We start from the raw sequence: 16,622 nt of genomic DNA, 5'->3' as shown, positions 1-16,622 counted from the left end.
TTTTTTTTAAGATGACATTAGTATCTCTGTGATTCTCTTATGGTCAACTGCAACTATTGCTTTCAGTATGGAAGCACTTGGTAAATTTGCTGGTTAGTATTGTAAGAAAAATGTTAATTGCTTAATTTGAATTATAGGATGGTCAGGTGGCATTTTGTTTCTTTAACAACCCTGGCAATCTTGTATTTTTCAACCCAATTTAGTTAGTCTGTTCGCAATTGCACTCATCTCTTAAACCTTTCTGGTATTGAAACACTTAAGTAGAAGAGCAATAGGAGTGTAAAAGGGAACATTACTCAAGATTGTTTTTGGTACCGCACAAAGAGGGAAAAAGAGAGAGCTTAGAAAAAAATTCAGAATTCACTAATAATGTATGTTATGAAACATGGGGATAAGAAGGAGAGAATTACTGAAGGACAGTTTTGCAGTTCAAACAAATTGAAGGAAAAATTATTGAGATAGGATGAAAGTTTAGTTGAATTTATTCAATCTCTAAGCTTAATGCTCTCTTGATTAAAAAGACAAACAAACAAACAAACCAAAAACAGAAATCTATTTAGTTTTTCCTGCTCATTGGTCTTCCAGGGTCAGGATTCCAAGAAAAATACTAGTTAGAAATCACTGTGCCATTCCATTCCAATTTCATCTCTAAACCTGAAATAGTCCAATAACACAACTTAAAGCAGCCCTTGGAATTCAAGAATTCTCCCCAAGTTCTCAGTTGGACTTTTTGCTCTGAAACTTATTTATTCAAGGACAAGTCTTCACCCTGGAACGGATTGATCAGAGAGGTTTCCCAGATGGTGCCCCCTTGCTAGGAATGGTAAAGGTCAGGCTGGATGGGGCTCTGAACAACCTGATCTAGTTGAAAATGTCCTTGCTCATTGCAGAGCAGGTGAACTAGATGACTTTTAAAGATCCCTTATAACCCAAATCTTCTGTGTGACTTAGTTCAGTGTTTTCATGGGTGTGAAAAAGGCCTGTTCACTCAGTGCACTCTCCCACCAGTGCGTGGATAAGTTATTTGTGGTCTAAGAAGAGCAGTTGTCATCTATTGGTCAAATACACAACTAAATTACTTAGATGGTTTTGGGAGAGCAGCTATGAATGCAGGACTCAATGCACATATAATATACTTCTGGACATAATAAAGGAAGAGTTTACAGTACAACTCACCATCTAAGTGAAGTTTCTCTGAAAACTTCCTGAAACACATGTTGTGAAAATTTTCCTTCAGGGTGTACTTAATACTGCCATTTCTTTTTTTTTTACAGGGTAAAGAAGTTGAAGGAAACCCTTGTTGCAGTGCAGCAGCTGGATAAAAACATGAGTAGTCTGAGATCTTGGCTTGCCCACATTGAGTCAGAGCTGTCCAAACCTATCGTCTATGAAACTTGTGACTCTGAGGAGATACAAAGGAAGCTAAATGAGCAGCAGGTAAAATACAACACACTTACCAGGTGAACAGTGACATGGGGAGAGCCAAAGTAGTGTCCCTGGGCTGCCCATACCCAGTTCAGTTGAGAGGGCATCAGGCAAAATGCTTAAATATCAAGGCAAGTGGTACTTATTGTGTCACTTATAGAGCCTTCTGCTGGCCTTGACATCGAATCCACCAGGAGCTGATTGACATTGCCAAGAAAGGTAAGGCACCAAGAGACGTAACCTGAACGAGTTATTGCAATTGTTTTCCTTTGGGGCTTGTGGTTTTTGTTTGTTTGAATTGTCTGTTCCCAGAGGCAAAGCTTACACCTATTAGACCTTGCAAATGCTTGAAAATTACTATTTTTAGCAACCTTTCTAACTCAGTTTTATTTTGCAGCTTGTTTGAGAGTCACTTTGCACGCAAAGATGCATGAGCTATACATGTGAAGTTAAAATTGGTTGGTTTATACTACACAAAGCCTTTATGCAGTGCTAGATTAAAATATGTAGAAAAATGTGAATTCAGCCAGGTTTTGGCATTGAAAGTAATGTTACTTCTAAGATGATTTACTATACTTTCTCCTTCCTGTTACACTTCACTGCCCAGTGCAGTTTTACCTAGAAGTACACTGCTGGAGAGAACTGCTGTCCTTTGTGTTCCTGTTGGTTATTTATTGGAAGAAATAGCTTTTTGTTTCCCACTGGAGAGGAGTTAGATGTTGTCCTGGGTCCCTTCTCCAGAGTAGAAAGAAATGCGTGGGAAGAGGAAAGACAGGATTTTTTTGTGGATAATATATGAAGAGTACAAATGGGCATTTTGCTCCTTTAAGCTGAGGGTAGAACTGAGAGCCAAGAACTGCCTCAGAGATTTTGCCAGCTCCTCAACTGATTTGCTACTGCTCTGTTCAGAATTACTTATTAATATTTTATATGGAATTTACTTTGGGATAATAATTTATAACACAGAAGCATCAATAATGAATGGTGCTTCTGAGACGATAAAGTGCTGGGAAGGGCTAAACATTGCTACCAACAAAGTTGACAGTTGAGATTATTTACTAGAATCCCTATGCAAACATCCCATAGTTTGTTACAACCACTTCTTGGGGGATTTATTTTGGGCACAGAGACTGGTATATCTCTGCCTTCCACTGTTTCCTTGTGGTGACAGCATGCAATGATATTCTGTAGAAGTGAGAGTGAATAATTTGAATTCTAAAGGGGAGAAATAGAGGTGAATCTTATCATGGGAGGATGCTGTATTTGGAAACATGGTGATGATTGGATATAACAATACAAGACGTGGTTATAACAGTAAGAGTTTTAAAAACCCACCCACTTTCAGTGCATGGCAACCAGTATTTTTATTTGTTGGAGGCTATATCACTATCCACCATACCTCAGAAGGCTACCTTCTCAAATACTTTGTTCCCTGTCTCTCCTGTTAGTGACTTTGTGTTCTTTTCCATGTTTGATCTTCCCAGTCGTTCATATGCAAAATTAGGTTAAAGATGTTACATTGTGAAAGAGGAGGGTCAAATTCCATTTATGAAACTCCATTATTTACTTCTCAGCATCTACTTCAGCCAAGCATCAGCTTTGCAGATTGCTGGTCTCTAGTGAAATTAAAAATGCAGTTGAATCTGGATATCCTGGGCAAAGGCAGGGTATCTTATATATAATACTTCAATGTAGTCTTTTTCTGGGGTAATGAACTTCATTTAAAGGATTACTTGTTTGTTTATTTTCTCAATCTCCTATCTCTTGAAATGTGAAAAAAATATATTTGTTTCTAAGCAAATAAAATAAGAGATTGTGTATGGGTGACAGCAGTGCATAAAAGTGACACTCCTTTGTGAACTAACCCAAAGGCTTAATGTTCTCTAATTAACATTACAAATTTTAAAATCTGGGAAATAAATATTGGACAGTGGAGAAGAAATAGTCTAGATATTGCTTGTGGAAATGTTCTGTAGGTGAATAAAAAAAGTGTAATTCTTAGGAATGCTTAGGGCTTGTATTTCTCACTACTGCTTTACTCCAAAACATTAGAAAGGAGATCATGTTACCTGAACTTACTTAACCTCAAGTCTCATAGCTGTCTGGAGTGTGTGTTTCATAAAGGGTGACATCTGATTATAGTATCCACCCTTCTATAATAGTTCAGGGCAGACAGAAAGAAAAATAAGCATTTTGACATCACAATGAAAGTATTTTTCAGGCAAGTGAAGTGAGAGAGACATTGCTGAGGAATAAAAGATTGTGATTTTTCCACTCGATGTTGTCAAGTAGGTGTTTACAAAATAACTTTCTAGTTGAGAAGATGAACCAGATTACTTCATTAAGTGAAAGCCCAGTTATTACAAGCAACCAAAAAATAGTTGCTGTAGATCCACCTTGACCTACTTCAAATTTCCTGTTTTTAATTTGACATTTAGATCTCATTTCCTGCTGAAAGACATTTTCAGGTCATGTTGCTAGCTGTAATAAAAGTTCCTCTAGTTAGACATTAAAGATATGAAGACACAATGTATTGACACAGTATTTCCCTTTGCATGCCACAGTTTAATTCAATAGCAAAATTATAGAGCAGTTTATTTCTACTCATCCTCAAGCTGCCACATTCTCCTACATAAACCTTCACATCTCTAATTGTCCTATTGGTTCCTTTTTTCATCTGAATCAGAATTGAACCTAGTGTTCTAGATGCAATACAGCACTCTTTCGTGCATGTACATTATTATTTCTTTGTCACAATTGGAATTAGGTTGTCTTGGCTTTGTTACTGTCCATACTGATTTTTCCATCTAATACTCTGATGATTTATTACAAATGTAGACAAAATTCAAACAGTTTCTTTTCATAGCACTGATTCAACAGCAACAAGCAGTTACTTCTGTGGTTTGTCTTGAATCTGGAGATCAAAACTAAGGTGAAATATTAGTTCTACAGGAAACATTATCATCAGTGTAGAACAAACCATTGAAACCAAGAAACAGTCAGGAAGAATAATACTGATCACATATAATAAGTGCTAAGACACAGTGTGAGTGCATTTGCTTTAGGTGTCTGGAATTTTCATTTTCCATTTCCAATGAAAATACTATAGAAATGGAAACCTGAAGGAAGAAAAATCTCTAACACGTACACTGTTCAACACGTGCTGCTGCCAGTTTCCATGTCAAACATGCCACTTTGGAGCTATCTCATGTGGGGAGCAGCATGCTTGTGAAGGGTCCTAACCCTCTGCCAAACTCTTGCTGTACATTAGAATGTACTTCCTTGTCACACTTCTCTTACTAACTTCTGCTTTACATTCTCTGTGATAATGGGAAAGGGCTGAGAATAATTCTACCATTTATTGGTGGTGTTGATTAAAAGTGTTTGAAGGATGCTCAGCTGAGCATGCAGAGCTCTGGCAGTTTGTTCCACTTGGTGGTTTGGTGTTCGTAGTCCCTGGGAGAGCTGTGCATGCTGCCAGGTTCTCCTGGCCTCATTGACCACATTGCATCACCACTTGCGTAGATGCACTCTCTTAATTGGTATTACTGGATGTTTTTCCTCTGTTTGCAAGCTTTTTTTTTCTTTTTAAATGAGTGGAAGATAAATACATTTGCATGGATGCACGTTTAGCCATTTCTCTTAAGAGCTAATCTCTTCACCTGCAGGAACTCCAGAGGGACATAGAGAAACACAGCACTGGTGTGGCATCTGTTCTCAATCTGTGTGAAGTACTTCTTCATGACTGTGATGCTTGTGCCACAGAAGCAGAGTGTGACTCTATCCAGCAGGCTACACGCAATCTGGACAGAAGGTGGAGAAATATTTGTGCAATGTCAATGGAAAGGCGACTTAAGTAAGTCTAAAACATCTACAGATTAGTACTTCCTCCTGCAGGCAGAAATACAGGATGGGATGTATTTTATACGATTGCAGTACTGAATAAAAAGAGTGTAAGGTTCAGAAAAAGATCATACACTGAGTAGAAGCCAATACCTGCTGTGCCTTGATGAAAAACACTGAAATTTTGAGTTGCACATGCCTTTATAGAAAATACAGGTAACAATCATCAAATTTCACCCACAAGTCCTTCAACAGAATTATTTTCCATGCTTCGCAGATACAATGACAGAGAAACTAGAGAAAGTTTAGATGATAGCAATGACTCCAAGAGATTTGGAAAACATGACATAAAAGGGAGGATGTAACACTTAAATTTACGCAAGAGCTACAGAGATTGATGGGAAACTAGTTATTGAATGGATGAAATGTTATTCCAGGTATTAAGGTTTATATGTAGCCGCTGTTCCTCAGCAGTTTCTCTTATGTCTGACTTTGTTCATTTGGAAGAATTTTAGGACTGAGCACTTACATGGAGTTTCTCCACCTGTCCACCTTAGCTGTGCTGAGCAAATAAGGGCCACAGCAACCCAGGATTTCTGGGTGCAGTCTGGGTAACTGCACATGCTTAGACCATCATATCCAGAAGATTCATTGTTTTCTATTCCCACACAGGATAGTGTGGCGATTTCAACAGCAATAATGATTGAGACAATGCTATGTACTATGTGCTGACTTACTAATGAGACATGTTTACAGATTTAAACTCCTGAATTTAAAATATTTTCTTTAACTTTTTAAGTTATGAAGTTTATTTCTTGTCATGTTTATACAGTCATATAAAAAAACTCCAGGAAGAATTTGATGTTTCAAAATGCTGAATTGAATGTTTTATAATCTTTCATATTGTGGGATAGTCTTAATGTACTTAGTAAATTTTCTTGTTTATTTTTTGAAAAACATGTATTGCTTTTGGTTTGAATCTATATCCATAGAGTCATATCCTTAAGTAATTTTATGCTATTGCCATGGAAATTCTTGAATTGTATAGGTCAGTAAATTCTATGTTTTAAGTTCTACTTAGAACTACATTTATAAATTCCATCTTCGACAAAGTCTGTCATGAACATACCTGGGCTTTCATAATTTTGTGTCCAACACATCAATTCAGAACTATTTTAAGTTAATGTGAAACTGTGCATGGAACTATTTTACTTTCTTAGAATGTGCACATTATGCTTTGGTGGATTTGAACTGGTACGTTGACTGAGCTATCAGTATTTAGGATCTTTATGGTACTAGAAACAGTTGTTTGTATTAAAGAGCAGCTTCACTGATGTCACTGGCACTGCATTTCAGAAGTTATTTAGTGTGTGCTCAGCTTTTTAGAGCTCCTATTACAAACTTTAAACTTTTTTTAATACTGATTCCAAAATTAGATGCATTTTTAAAAAATGCCTTCATCTTGTTCTAGCTCAGTCTGGAATGAGCCAGCCTTCCCTGTGGTCTGGTTATCAGTCTGGCTGGCTGAGCTAGATTATTAGTCAGTTATTGTCTGGTGCAGTGCTAGTTTGCTGTTGCAGATGACAGATTAAAGTTCTGTAGGTCAACTGGCCGTCAGTTCAAGCATTCTCTAATTTTCGGTTATCTGTTGCAGAATTGAAGAGACCTGGCGGCTATGGCAGAAATTTTTGGATGACTACTCTAGATTTGAAGAGTGGCTAAAAGCCTCTGAGAGAACAGCTGCTTTCCCAAGCTCCTCTGGTGTGCTTTACACTGTTGCTAAGGAAGAACTGAAGAAATTTGAGGTGATTTATAATGGTTGAAATTCAATACCTACTGATCACATTGCAGCAGCCAGCTGGTATTCTTCCTTCCCATAACCAAGTTGCAGCAGAGATGCTGTATTAATAAAGTGGAGTTGATGATTTTGTAGCTGTCTTCAGTAGCAGCTTCCTAAGTTAAAAAGACAGTGGAAAGTGGCAACTGGAGGTACCTCCACTGTTTGTTTGAAAAAAGCCAAATTCCTCATCTTTTTTATTTCTGCTACTTTTTAATATGTTCAGTCAGAGTTCCAGAGCCTTCCTAAATCTCCCTTCACCAAGTGCCTCTTGAAATGCATACTGCATGTTCTAGCTTTTGCTTTGATTTTATCTCTCCTCTAATTTCCATAACTCTGAAGCTGGCTCTCTGAAGTCTTGCCTATGATGCAGAATATCTCCCCTTTGGATCCTTATATGTGAAATTCATGTTCATGCAAGTATTGTTATGTGTCCCTGTGACTTTAAAAAGTTCAGCATTCTTCAAAACTGACAAGCTGTACCTTTGGTCAGTGCTTAGGAGCTTATTACATGACTCTGTTGTGTCCACTACAATGTGAGGGCTTGTCTCATAGTTACAAGGGGTGTAAACCTGTGTGTGAAGCACACACTCTCATCACCTGGTGAGTCACAGAAGAAAATGTTTTGCTTGGATTCATATTTGCAAAGACTGTGTCAAGATAGGAGAGAAGAAAGAGAAAAAATAATTTGGGCAATTCCATAAACATTCAGATGCAGTATAGTTATTACTGTGAAGAAGAAATGCAAATTTTAAACAATATCTAAGCGCAGTCGATAGGTTTGGGTTTAACAGTTAAATCAAAATCATAAATTGTGAAGTGCTGTGTTCTTTAATTGCCATTCCCATTTATGAATGTACTGGCCAGGTTTTGGTTTCAGACTGACTTCATTAGGCCAGACATCGTTATGGCTGGGTAGATTGCCATAGTATAGAAATGTTTGCTTCCTGGACACAAACGCTCTGCCTCAGAGCTCTTTCCCATTGTCCCTCTATGTGGTGACCAGGATTTAAATCTCTTATTTGGTAAGTCTCTGTATGAGAAGCCGTACCACAAGTATATTGACCCTGTGATTTTTACAGCTGAATTGGCTTTGCCCAAAGTCTGTTTTACTGAACCTCAGCTGTTATGGTGACCTTACCTCTGCAGCAGACTTGTGAATTTTTTGTCTGTAGAGTGTCAGCAGGAACAAGATGAAAAGAGTGGCCTCTCCAAAAGCCTCCTTTCCCTATAGTTTCCTTCTTTCTTTCTCTTTTTTCCTTCTTTTTTTTTTTTTTTTTCCTCCTTCTCCTGAGCACTTGATTTCTTTACCTACCAAATAGCAGGAAGGCAATGTGGTATTCAAATCCAGTGGCATTCAACAGCTTTACTATGAATTCAGTATGAAGTCAGCCACTTAAAAATACTAACAGAAGCAGGTTTCTGCTTTAACTAGGCATTTTTTCTGATTTTATTTTCTTCTCCATATCTGCACTTTAAATAAAAGACAGCACATAACAAAAAGAGCTCTTCAGACCATATAGGAACCTTTCAGTTCTTGAGCAAAAAAGGTCAGAGATAGCTCTCACTGACTTCATTGTACAAAACCAAACTCCTTCCTCTCTAGTAGTTTATGGTGAATTGGAAAGAGGTAACAGGAAGGAATGCAACAGAGGAATTATTGTGTGGCTGAGATGAAAAAATGGAAGGCAAATAAACAGCTGTTCTTTTGCTGCAGAAGGCTTGATAACAGGTGGAACAGCAACTGCACACTTTTAGATTTCATGATCCTAGTAAATACAGTCAGAATTGTGCCTCTAATAGAGGAATACTTGTGCAATTTTAAATTAATTCAGTTCTACTGATCATTTCACCTTAGCTGCAAGCGCATTTGCTCCTTTTTTGTTGTCCCGTATCCAATTTGATGGCTGTTCAATGAGAGAATAATTATATTGAGAGAACTCTACAGAGTCTGATCTTTTTTTCTAACCAATTCCTTTACTTTATTCTCTGGTATTACAGCAGAAATGTGCTTATCTCATTATAGCTTGGAATGGTGCAATGTGAAGTGTATATCTTTTTTACGTAGAATACTCAGGTTTTTAATTAAAATTTCTCTACAGAAGTATATAACCTATCCCAGTTCTACAGTCCTTATTAAGGGAAGTGTCTAGTTTTGGAAGAGATTGACTGTTTTATGGCATTGTGAGGAATATCAGACAGCAAGTTTGTAGAACTACAGTGGGATCCAAACCCTACTTGTATTCAAAAGAGAGCTGGTATAATCTAGGTTTTTAGGTCTTCATTTGATTGCTTTTCTATTTCAGTGATGTGGCAAGATAAAGAGTAGATTTTTGAAAAAATACTCTGTTGTTATTGGTGGTGGTGGTGGTAGTAATGGTAGTAGTGGTAGCAATAGTAGTATTAATTCAATCATTTCTTTACAAGGTGCTTCCTCCAGGCTTCATGATTACTAGTCTCAACATAAAAGCCATGGGCTAAGTCACTTGTGCACCTCAGCTACATCTCTGTGGCTCTTGTAACAGCAGAGTAGTGCAAACATTTGCCCAGACATAAGTTGGCATGGATATTTGTGAGATTTTCTTTTCTGTGAATATTTTAAGACAAAACTTACTTGAACACCAGTATACTAAATATAAAGAGATGTCTCATTTAGTATCATGTTTCAGAATAAACAATTGCTCAAATCTCTTCAATGTTTGCATTTCAGCAAATTCAATATGTGAAAAGAAATCCAATGAAGCCACAGGAATCTTGGATTTCTGTTCCTTCTTTTTAAAAAGAATACTTTCATGTTCATTGTTTGTACTTTTGTTCTCAAATACAGAAGCATATAATTTCACAGAAAGAGGAGCTGGTTTTCTTATACTGATTTTGCCTTTGCAATGGATATTCATGTTGAAATTTCTCATTCAGTGAACCGTGTCAGTTTTATGAACTTTTTGGGGAATTTTGTTTTTTTGGTTTTGCTTTTTTTAATCAGAAGGCAGCATCTCTATAGGGTAGCCCTCAGGAGATGTCTCCAACTAGTGGAATTTATTGGCTTACATAAGTCAGAGTGCCGAAGAAGGGTCAAAATAAGGCAAGAGATCTATATATGTATCCTGATTTCAGTAATTAAAATTCTGAAGGTGTCTTTTGTTCATACTGCTTTAGGCATTCCAGAGACAAGTGCATGAAAGCCTGACTCAGCTGGAGCTGATCAATAAGCAGTATCGGCGCCTGGCACGGGAGAACCGCACTGACTCCGACGGCAGCCTCAAGCAGATGGTTCATGAGGGGAACCAAAGATGGGACAATTTACAAAAGAGAGTCACCTCCATCCTGCGCAGGCTAAAAGTATTTTTCCATTTTTAAGACTTCAGTTTCACTACTCTAGTTATGAATCAAGGGTACCTCAGCAGCTTTCAGTTTAATGCATTTGCATAGTGGCTTTCAGGAGATTTCTACCTTTGGAAGAGGAAGGAAGCTCATCAGTTCACTTAGTCCAAAGTAAACAAATAGACTGTAGGCAAATGCTTGGTGACATCAAACCACCTTCCTCACAGAAGATAACTTTCTTAGGTCAGCTAATTGCAGCTCTAGATGTTGTTACTTAAAAAGGAACCTCAGAAAGCATGTAGGAAATAAAATAAGAAGGTGTACTGAGTTTAAATTGGGTTTGATGGGGATGAAATAATTTTCCTACTATTGCTGAAGGTTTTCATGCCACTCAATTTTCCACCCTCCAGCATTTTATTGGCCAGCGGGAAGAGTTTGAAACAGCACGTGACAGCATCCTGGTATGGCTAACAGAGATGGACCTGCAGCTAACCAACATTGAGCATTTCTCAGAGTGTGATGTCCAAGCAAAGATAAAGCAACTTAAGGTAAAGAACAATAGTTACATGAAGACTGTAAAGAATGGATAGTTAGGGATGAAAGAAGGGAGGGGCAAAAAAGCCATGCATGGTGAGAAAATAATTTTAAGAAACGTTATGCAGAAATGCAGCCTGATATGGTTCCTTTACTTGCAAGCTGAGACTTCAACCTCAAAAGTTATGTTCAACCTCATGAGCTATGTCGAATTCCAGTATGTACTTTTCTGTCAAAATAGAAAATCTTTGATCTGTAAAAAATATAAAAAGAAAAACCAGGGGTGATAGTGTACTTTCCTGCATCAAAATAGGAAATATTAATAAAAAATATTTATGTAAGGTTCCCATTATTGCTAATATCTAATAATTACTACATTTCTCAACCATTTCTGCATCAGAAAACTCCTTCTCTGGAGATACCAGTACCAAATGTCACATTATCCAAAATTCCACTTTGCTAGGTTTAGCATCTCTGTTCATTCTAGACATTTGATCATTGGCATGGCTTGTTTAGAGACAAGATTTCTTTCCAAATTCAACAAGTAAGGAATGAGATGGTAAACATTAAGTATCACTGGTTTTGGCTTGAAAGACTGTGGAACACTAAATATAATTCAATTGCTCATTGTTGCTCATGATAAGAGTATTTGGCACAATCCCTGTTTGTTACCCACACCATTCTTTCTATAAAACTCCTAATACTTGCATCTTTAATTACCCAGATTGTTGTCATGTTGATTTTGTTGATAAAGCATGGGCTTGTCTTTTACACAGGCTTTCCAGCAAGAAATTTCCCTGAACAACAACAAAATTGAGCAGATAATTGTGCAAGGTGAGCAGCTCATTGAGAAAAGTGAGCCCCTGGACGCAGCTGTGATTGAAGAAGAGCTAGATGAGCTGCGTCGTTACTGCCAGGAGGTCTTCGGGCGTGTGGAGCGCTATCACAAGAAACTTATCCGCCTTCCTGTGTGTATACTTACATATGATTTTACTTGTTTGGTCCATTGCCATTTTACAAATGTGAAAATGAGGAAAGATGTTGGAAGGAAACTTAAGTAACTTTCCAAATCTCCTGTGGTTAAAGTTTGTTGCAACCCTGACCATCTGCCTCCCTTCCATTACATGCTATTTGTGTCCTGTTCAGGGAGCAAGCTGACAAGATAGGAACTTCTGTAAATCATCTTGAAAATGCATGCAAGTTGGAGATTTATAAAACTTTATTCATGGGAGTAGTGGTACTGGCCATAAGAACATCTTCCTGCACTGTCAAATAGTTTGACTGGCAACTTAGTGAGTTGTTTTTTTAAAAAAACACAATGATAAAATCATTTTTCTCATCAGAAGAGACAGAAATTTGTCTCCAAAATTGAGCACAAGCTCAAAAGTGGAAAAGGAAAACAAAAGGAGAAAGTAAAAGAAAAACAATTTTTGGTAGCTCAAGTCCTACTGAATGAAAAGAACAAAATCCAGGAGTTTCAAAATATGAAATAACATAGTGAGAGCAATATTCATTATAAAGATCACTTATGCTTTCTATTGATTGATTCCAGACATTTTTCTAACTTAATATTTGCATCGAAGTAACATCAGTAAAACTCTGGAGATATTTGCCTTATGTGAGACTTTATGTGCCTCATGCAATTAAAATGAGCTGGCACTTTGATCTTCTTTGTTGTTTTGGTTTTTTAGTACACCTTAAAAATAATGAAGGGAAGGAGCCAAAGGAAATGTGCAAAATGAGAACCCCACCAGTGTGCCTGTCACCTAATGCTGCTTTATTCACTGACCCAGGCTGACCATGCGGTGCCTCTGCACGTTTCATTGATCGCTTCTGTTTGCATTATGCTTCTAGCTAACAGATGACGAGCACGACCTCTCAGACAGAGAGGTGGATCTGGATGAATCAGCAGATCTCTCTGACATACGCTGGCATGACAAATCTGCGGACAGCATTCTCTCCCCGCACCCCTCTTCCAACCTTTCGCTGCCTCTTTCCCAGCCGCTGAGGAGCGAGCGATCGGGGCGAGACACCCCTGCGAGCGTGGACTCCATCCCCCTGGAGTGGGATCATGACTACGATCTCAGCAGGGACCTGGAGACAGCCGTTTCACGGGCGCTGCACTCAGAAGAAGACGGAGGACAAGAAAAGGACTTCTACCTGAGAGGAGCAGCTGGCATAGCAGGTATGGTGGCAGATCGAGTGCTCTGTTTTCTACGAGTAAAAAAAAGGCAAACATTATATGTGTGATTGTGTGGCCAAGATTCTCATGGAAAAGTACTTTAAATAGCCCCTGATGACTTTAAATAGTGTTTCCTAAGTGATCTCAGTGGCCCTCTGGCCTTAGAGACAGTGATGGAGATTCCTGGATGACGACAGCCTTGGAAAATGGCAGAGGCATACATGATATGGCAGGGAATTGGCTGTGTATCTATGCGTGAGGCCTGCCAGATGGGATATGTCATCTGTAACAGCCCTGTGTCCTAAGTTATTCTGACTAGAAGAAATTATACTGGATATGGCAAAAAGTACAGAACAAACTAATAAAGAAACACTGTGGAGGAGACCCACAGGGAAAAAAATCATGAAGTGTTTAAGAAAATCCTAACTATGCCCTGATGCAGGCAAGACTCCAGCAAATGAGTGTTTAGTCTGAGGTGGGATCTTGGGTCTTTTCTTCAGTGAAGTTAGAAATCCTTTCTAAGTGTTTGTGCTTTCTGTAATAAATCTTAACAAGTGAGAGTGCCCAAATGGAGCCAGCTGTGGGATAAGACATACCAGTGTATTTTACTCTGATCTTGTGGCTGTCTTTTGCTTTCCAGGTTCTTTGGGAATAGTCAGGTTTGCCTGGATCTTAAGAGACTTTATAGCAGCCTCCCTGTGTTTCAGTCTTCATCTTTTTTCCTTTTCCAGAGAGAATGTTTGCTATTGGAACAATTTATTTAACCCATCCCATGAAAAGGACTCCTGCTGTAAGGAGACGGCCATTGCTGAGCCATCGATTCAGATTGTGCTTTTATTTTTTCAGATGTAGAGATCCCTGAAACTCTTGAGGCCTATGTAACACTTACAGAAAACGCCCTCAAAAATGTCTCTGGTAGGCATCATAAAAGACTAAACACAGCCAGATGCAAATACCATGGTGCTCAAGTGTCACTTCTTTCTCTTCTCCTAGCATCTGCTATCTTTTCACAACTTACAAGATAAATATTTCTCACATGGTGGCATTGGCATATTAACTTAGAAGTATCCTCCTGCTTTACTACTGCACTTAAAGGTGCCACTGGGGGCATGGATGAAGCAATGATGTCTGAGGTATTAGCCCTCCCACCTTGGCTAACCAAACTAAACTGGTCCTGCTCTTACTGGTCTTATTTCTCTGGTGTCCATCAACCGGACGTAATACATTGTTACATCTTAAAGCAGAAGGAAAATGTATAGAACAATACCTATTTTTTCAGATTTGCATTTTATTTTTTTTTAACACAGCTACATCTTGGATTATCACGCAGATGCAAACTTTTAGGTTAATTGTTGTTTCATGGGATCAAAATGTCAAGTTGAGGTACTGTCTTTATCTTAGTCTCATATACTGGAAAATTATTGTTTTTTCACATTGCACAAGATTAAACTTTCTTTCTCATTTTTTGATTACTCTCTTGGAGGAAATAGATGCATTTACAAATACTTTTCCTCATGATTTCACAGTTTTCCTCTTCTTAAATAATGACTTCATTGCTAAAAGCAAACAATTAAAATCTTAGTGTCTGTGACACAAGCCTCAGGTTTACCATCCATTTCTATTTACTCCCCAAATTAGTGAAATAATGTTATTCACTAAGAGTATGAGTAATAGCAGTACTTACGGGAAAAGTATGATTAGTTTTCTGACCCGTGAGAATTTTTTTAAAGTAATGAGCAAAAAACAATGTTGAGCACTTTGTCCTGTCCATTTGGGGTGAGATGGTGTTATATGTGAAAAAAGATTAATCATCCAAGAAGCTCAGTTTTCTGTAATTCGGTGGACAGAAGGCTCTCCTTCTCTATTCATGTTTCTAATTGTGTCTTTATGAATAAATTCAAACTGTCTTTGTAAACAGATGGAAATCAGGCATAGTGATAGAATATGGATAAGAAGGATCTCATGGGGTCCTCTAGGCTGCAACCTGCTTCACATTAGCATTGTCTGTAGCTAATTTATATCACAGAATTCAGCTGACCCCTATAAGGAAACTACAAGTTAGTCCTTCTTCAAAAATATTGATATGGATTCCCAATAGCTTGAATGAATAATTCCTTCTTGTGGATATGTTAAGCATGATCTTTGTCAAGTACATAATTGGGAAAAAACGCTATAAATTTTGCTTCTTAGTGAGGTTGCCCAAAGCAGCCATGGACTACTTGCTGCATGCCTCCAAGATGTCCAGTCATCTATGGATTTGACAATATGATTATGACAGTATCCCTTAGCATTTGTATGCCACTTTTAGTCTCTAAAATTGTATTCAAATAGGATCCTTTCATGGAAATGCAAATTCCACTACTTTTTAGTGGGGAGAAATAATACAAAGAGAAATGAAGCTACCAAATTTTTACATTGATGTAGATCATAAAAATGGAGATTTGGGTTATAAGGGTTTATTTGACAGTGCTTGTGAAAGGGAACAAGATGTTTCCTAAAATCAGTGAGGTTAGAGTATGCTTTGCTGAGAACTTTCTCTTTAAAAAGAGACAAGGCATTCAATATGGGGGAAAAGTCACTTCAGAATAATTTACAAGCCTACTTTAAAATGTGGACTCTTCTATAGTATTCTTATGGCAAGCTTGTTCAATGGTATCATCCTTTGAAGGTTGCTAACACTCTAATGTAACTAGTTATCACTTAGCTTTGACATTGTACCACTCATACTGCTGCTGCCAACTTTCTCCTTCCCTGTCTAATCTAAACGGTATTCCTAATATCTGTTCTGCCTGTGCAAGGAAATAAAAATTTGGAAAAGTTGAGGTGACAGTCCCTCTTTTTTGGCATTGATACAGGTGAACCAGGTGCCCTGGAAGCACATATCCGACAGCTGGACAAGGCCTTGGACACCAGTCGCTTCCAGATACAGCAGACAGAAAACATCATCCGTAGCAAGACCCCTACAGGACCAGAACTGGATTCCACTTACAAAGGATATGTGCGTGTGTTTTGGAGCCCCAGTCAGATAGGCACCCCAGGCTTAGCTTAGCTTAGTCATTGAGGGAAATGCAGCTGCTTCAGCAGAGCAATTAGCTGAGACTGCTTCTCAGGCTCACTTGTGTGCTTACTACCCTTAGCCACATGCTATTGCTGTTTATGTTAATGGTGTGTTTACAGTAGCGTTAGAGGAACATGACTCTGAGGAATTTATTTTCCTATTACATTTTTGCAGATGGCTAGAAGTACTTTCTCACACATGCTTTTATCCATCTAACGATGATATCCTTGTTTGAGATTCCTCTGGTTTTAAAAGCAATTTTTATAGCTTCAGGCACAGTATTCATCTTGCTAATGAATTTTAAGCATGCATCATATAAGCAAGGTTGCATGTATGGAATCCCTAATTAAAAAGCTTTTTCAGAGAGGTTTTCTGAAAGATAAATCTCTCTCTAAGCCATTCAAATAATTTTATTAAGGACA

General features: G+C 38.0%; 1 protein-coding gene across 7 annotated transcripts in view; it reads left to right on the top strand.

Annotated features, from left to right (window-relative positions):
* SYNE1 (spectrin repeat containing nuclear envelope protein 1) overlaps positions 1-16,622 on the top strand; it is a 278,124-nt gene that overhangs the window by 246,968 nt on the left and 14,534 nt on the right. For all 7 annotated transcript variants that reach the window (XM_084201522.1, XM_084201521.1, XM_084201518.1 and 4 more), the window contains 9 exons: positions 1,275-1,437; positions 5,094-5,281; positions 6,923-7,073; positions 10,262-10,444; positions 10,837-10,974; positions 11,737-11,928; positions 12,815-13,145; positions 13,989-14,057; positions 15,998-16,140. In XM_084201522.1, the coding sequence (XP_084057648.1) occupies positions 1,275-1,437; positions 5,094-5,281; positions 6,923-7,073; positions 10,262-10,444; positions 10,837-10,974; positions 11,737-11,928; positions 12,815-13,145; positions 13,989-14,057; positions 15,998-16,140 (1,558 nt within the window). The remainder of the gene's footprint in view (positions 1-1,274; positions 1,438-5,093; positions 5,282-6,922; positions 7,074-10,261; positions 10,445-10,836; positions 10,975-11,736; positions 11,929-12,814; positions 13,146-13,988; positions 14,058-15,997; positions 16,141-16,622) is intronic.

Source organism: Fringilla coelebs (genome assembly GCF_963513975.1).
Source record: "Fringilla coelebs genome assembly, chromosome: 3".
NCBI classification, from domain to species: domain Eukaryota; kingdom Metazoa; phylum Chordata; class Aves; order Passeriformes; family Fringillidae; genus Fringilla; species Fringilla coelebs.
This window is presented reverse-complemented; position numbering and strand designations above follow the sequence as displayed.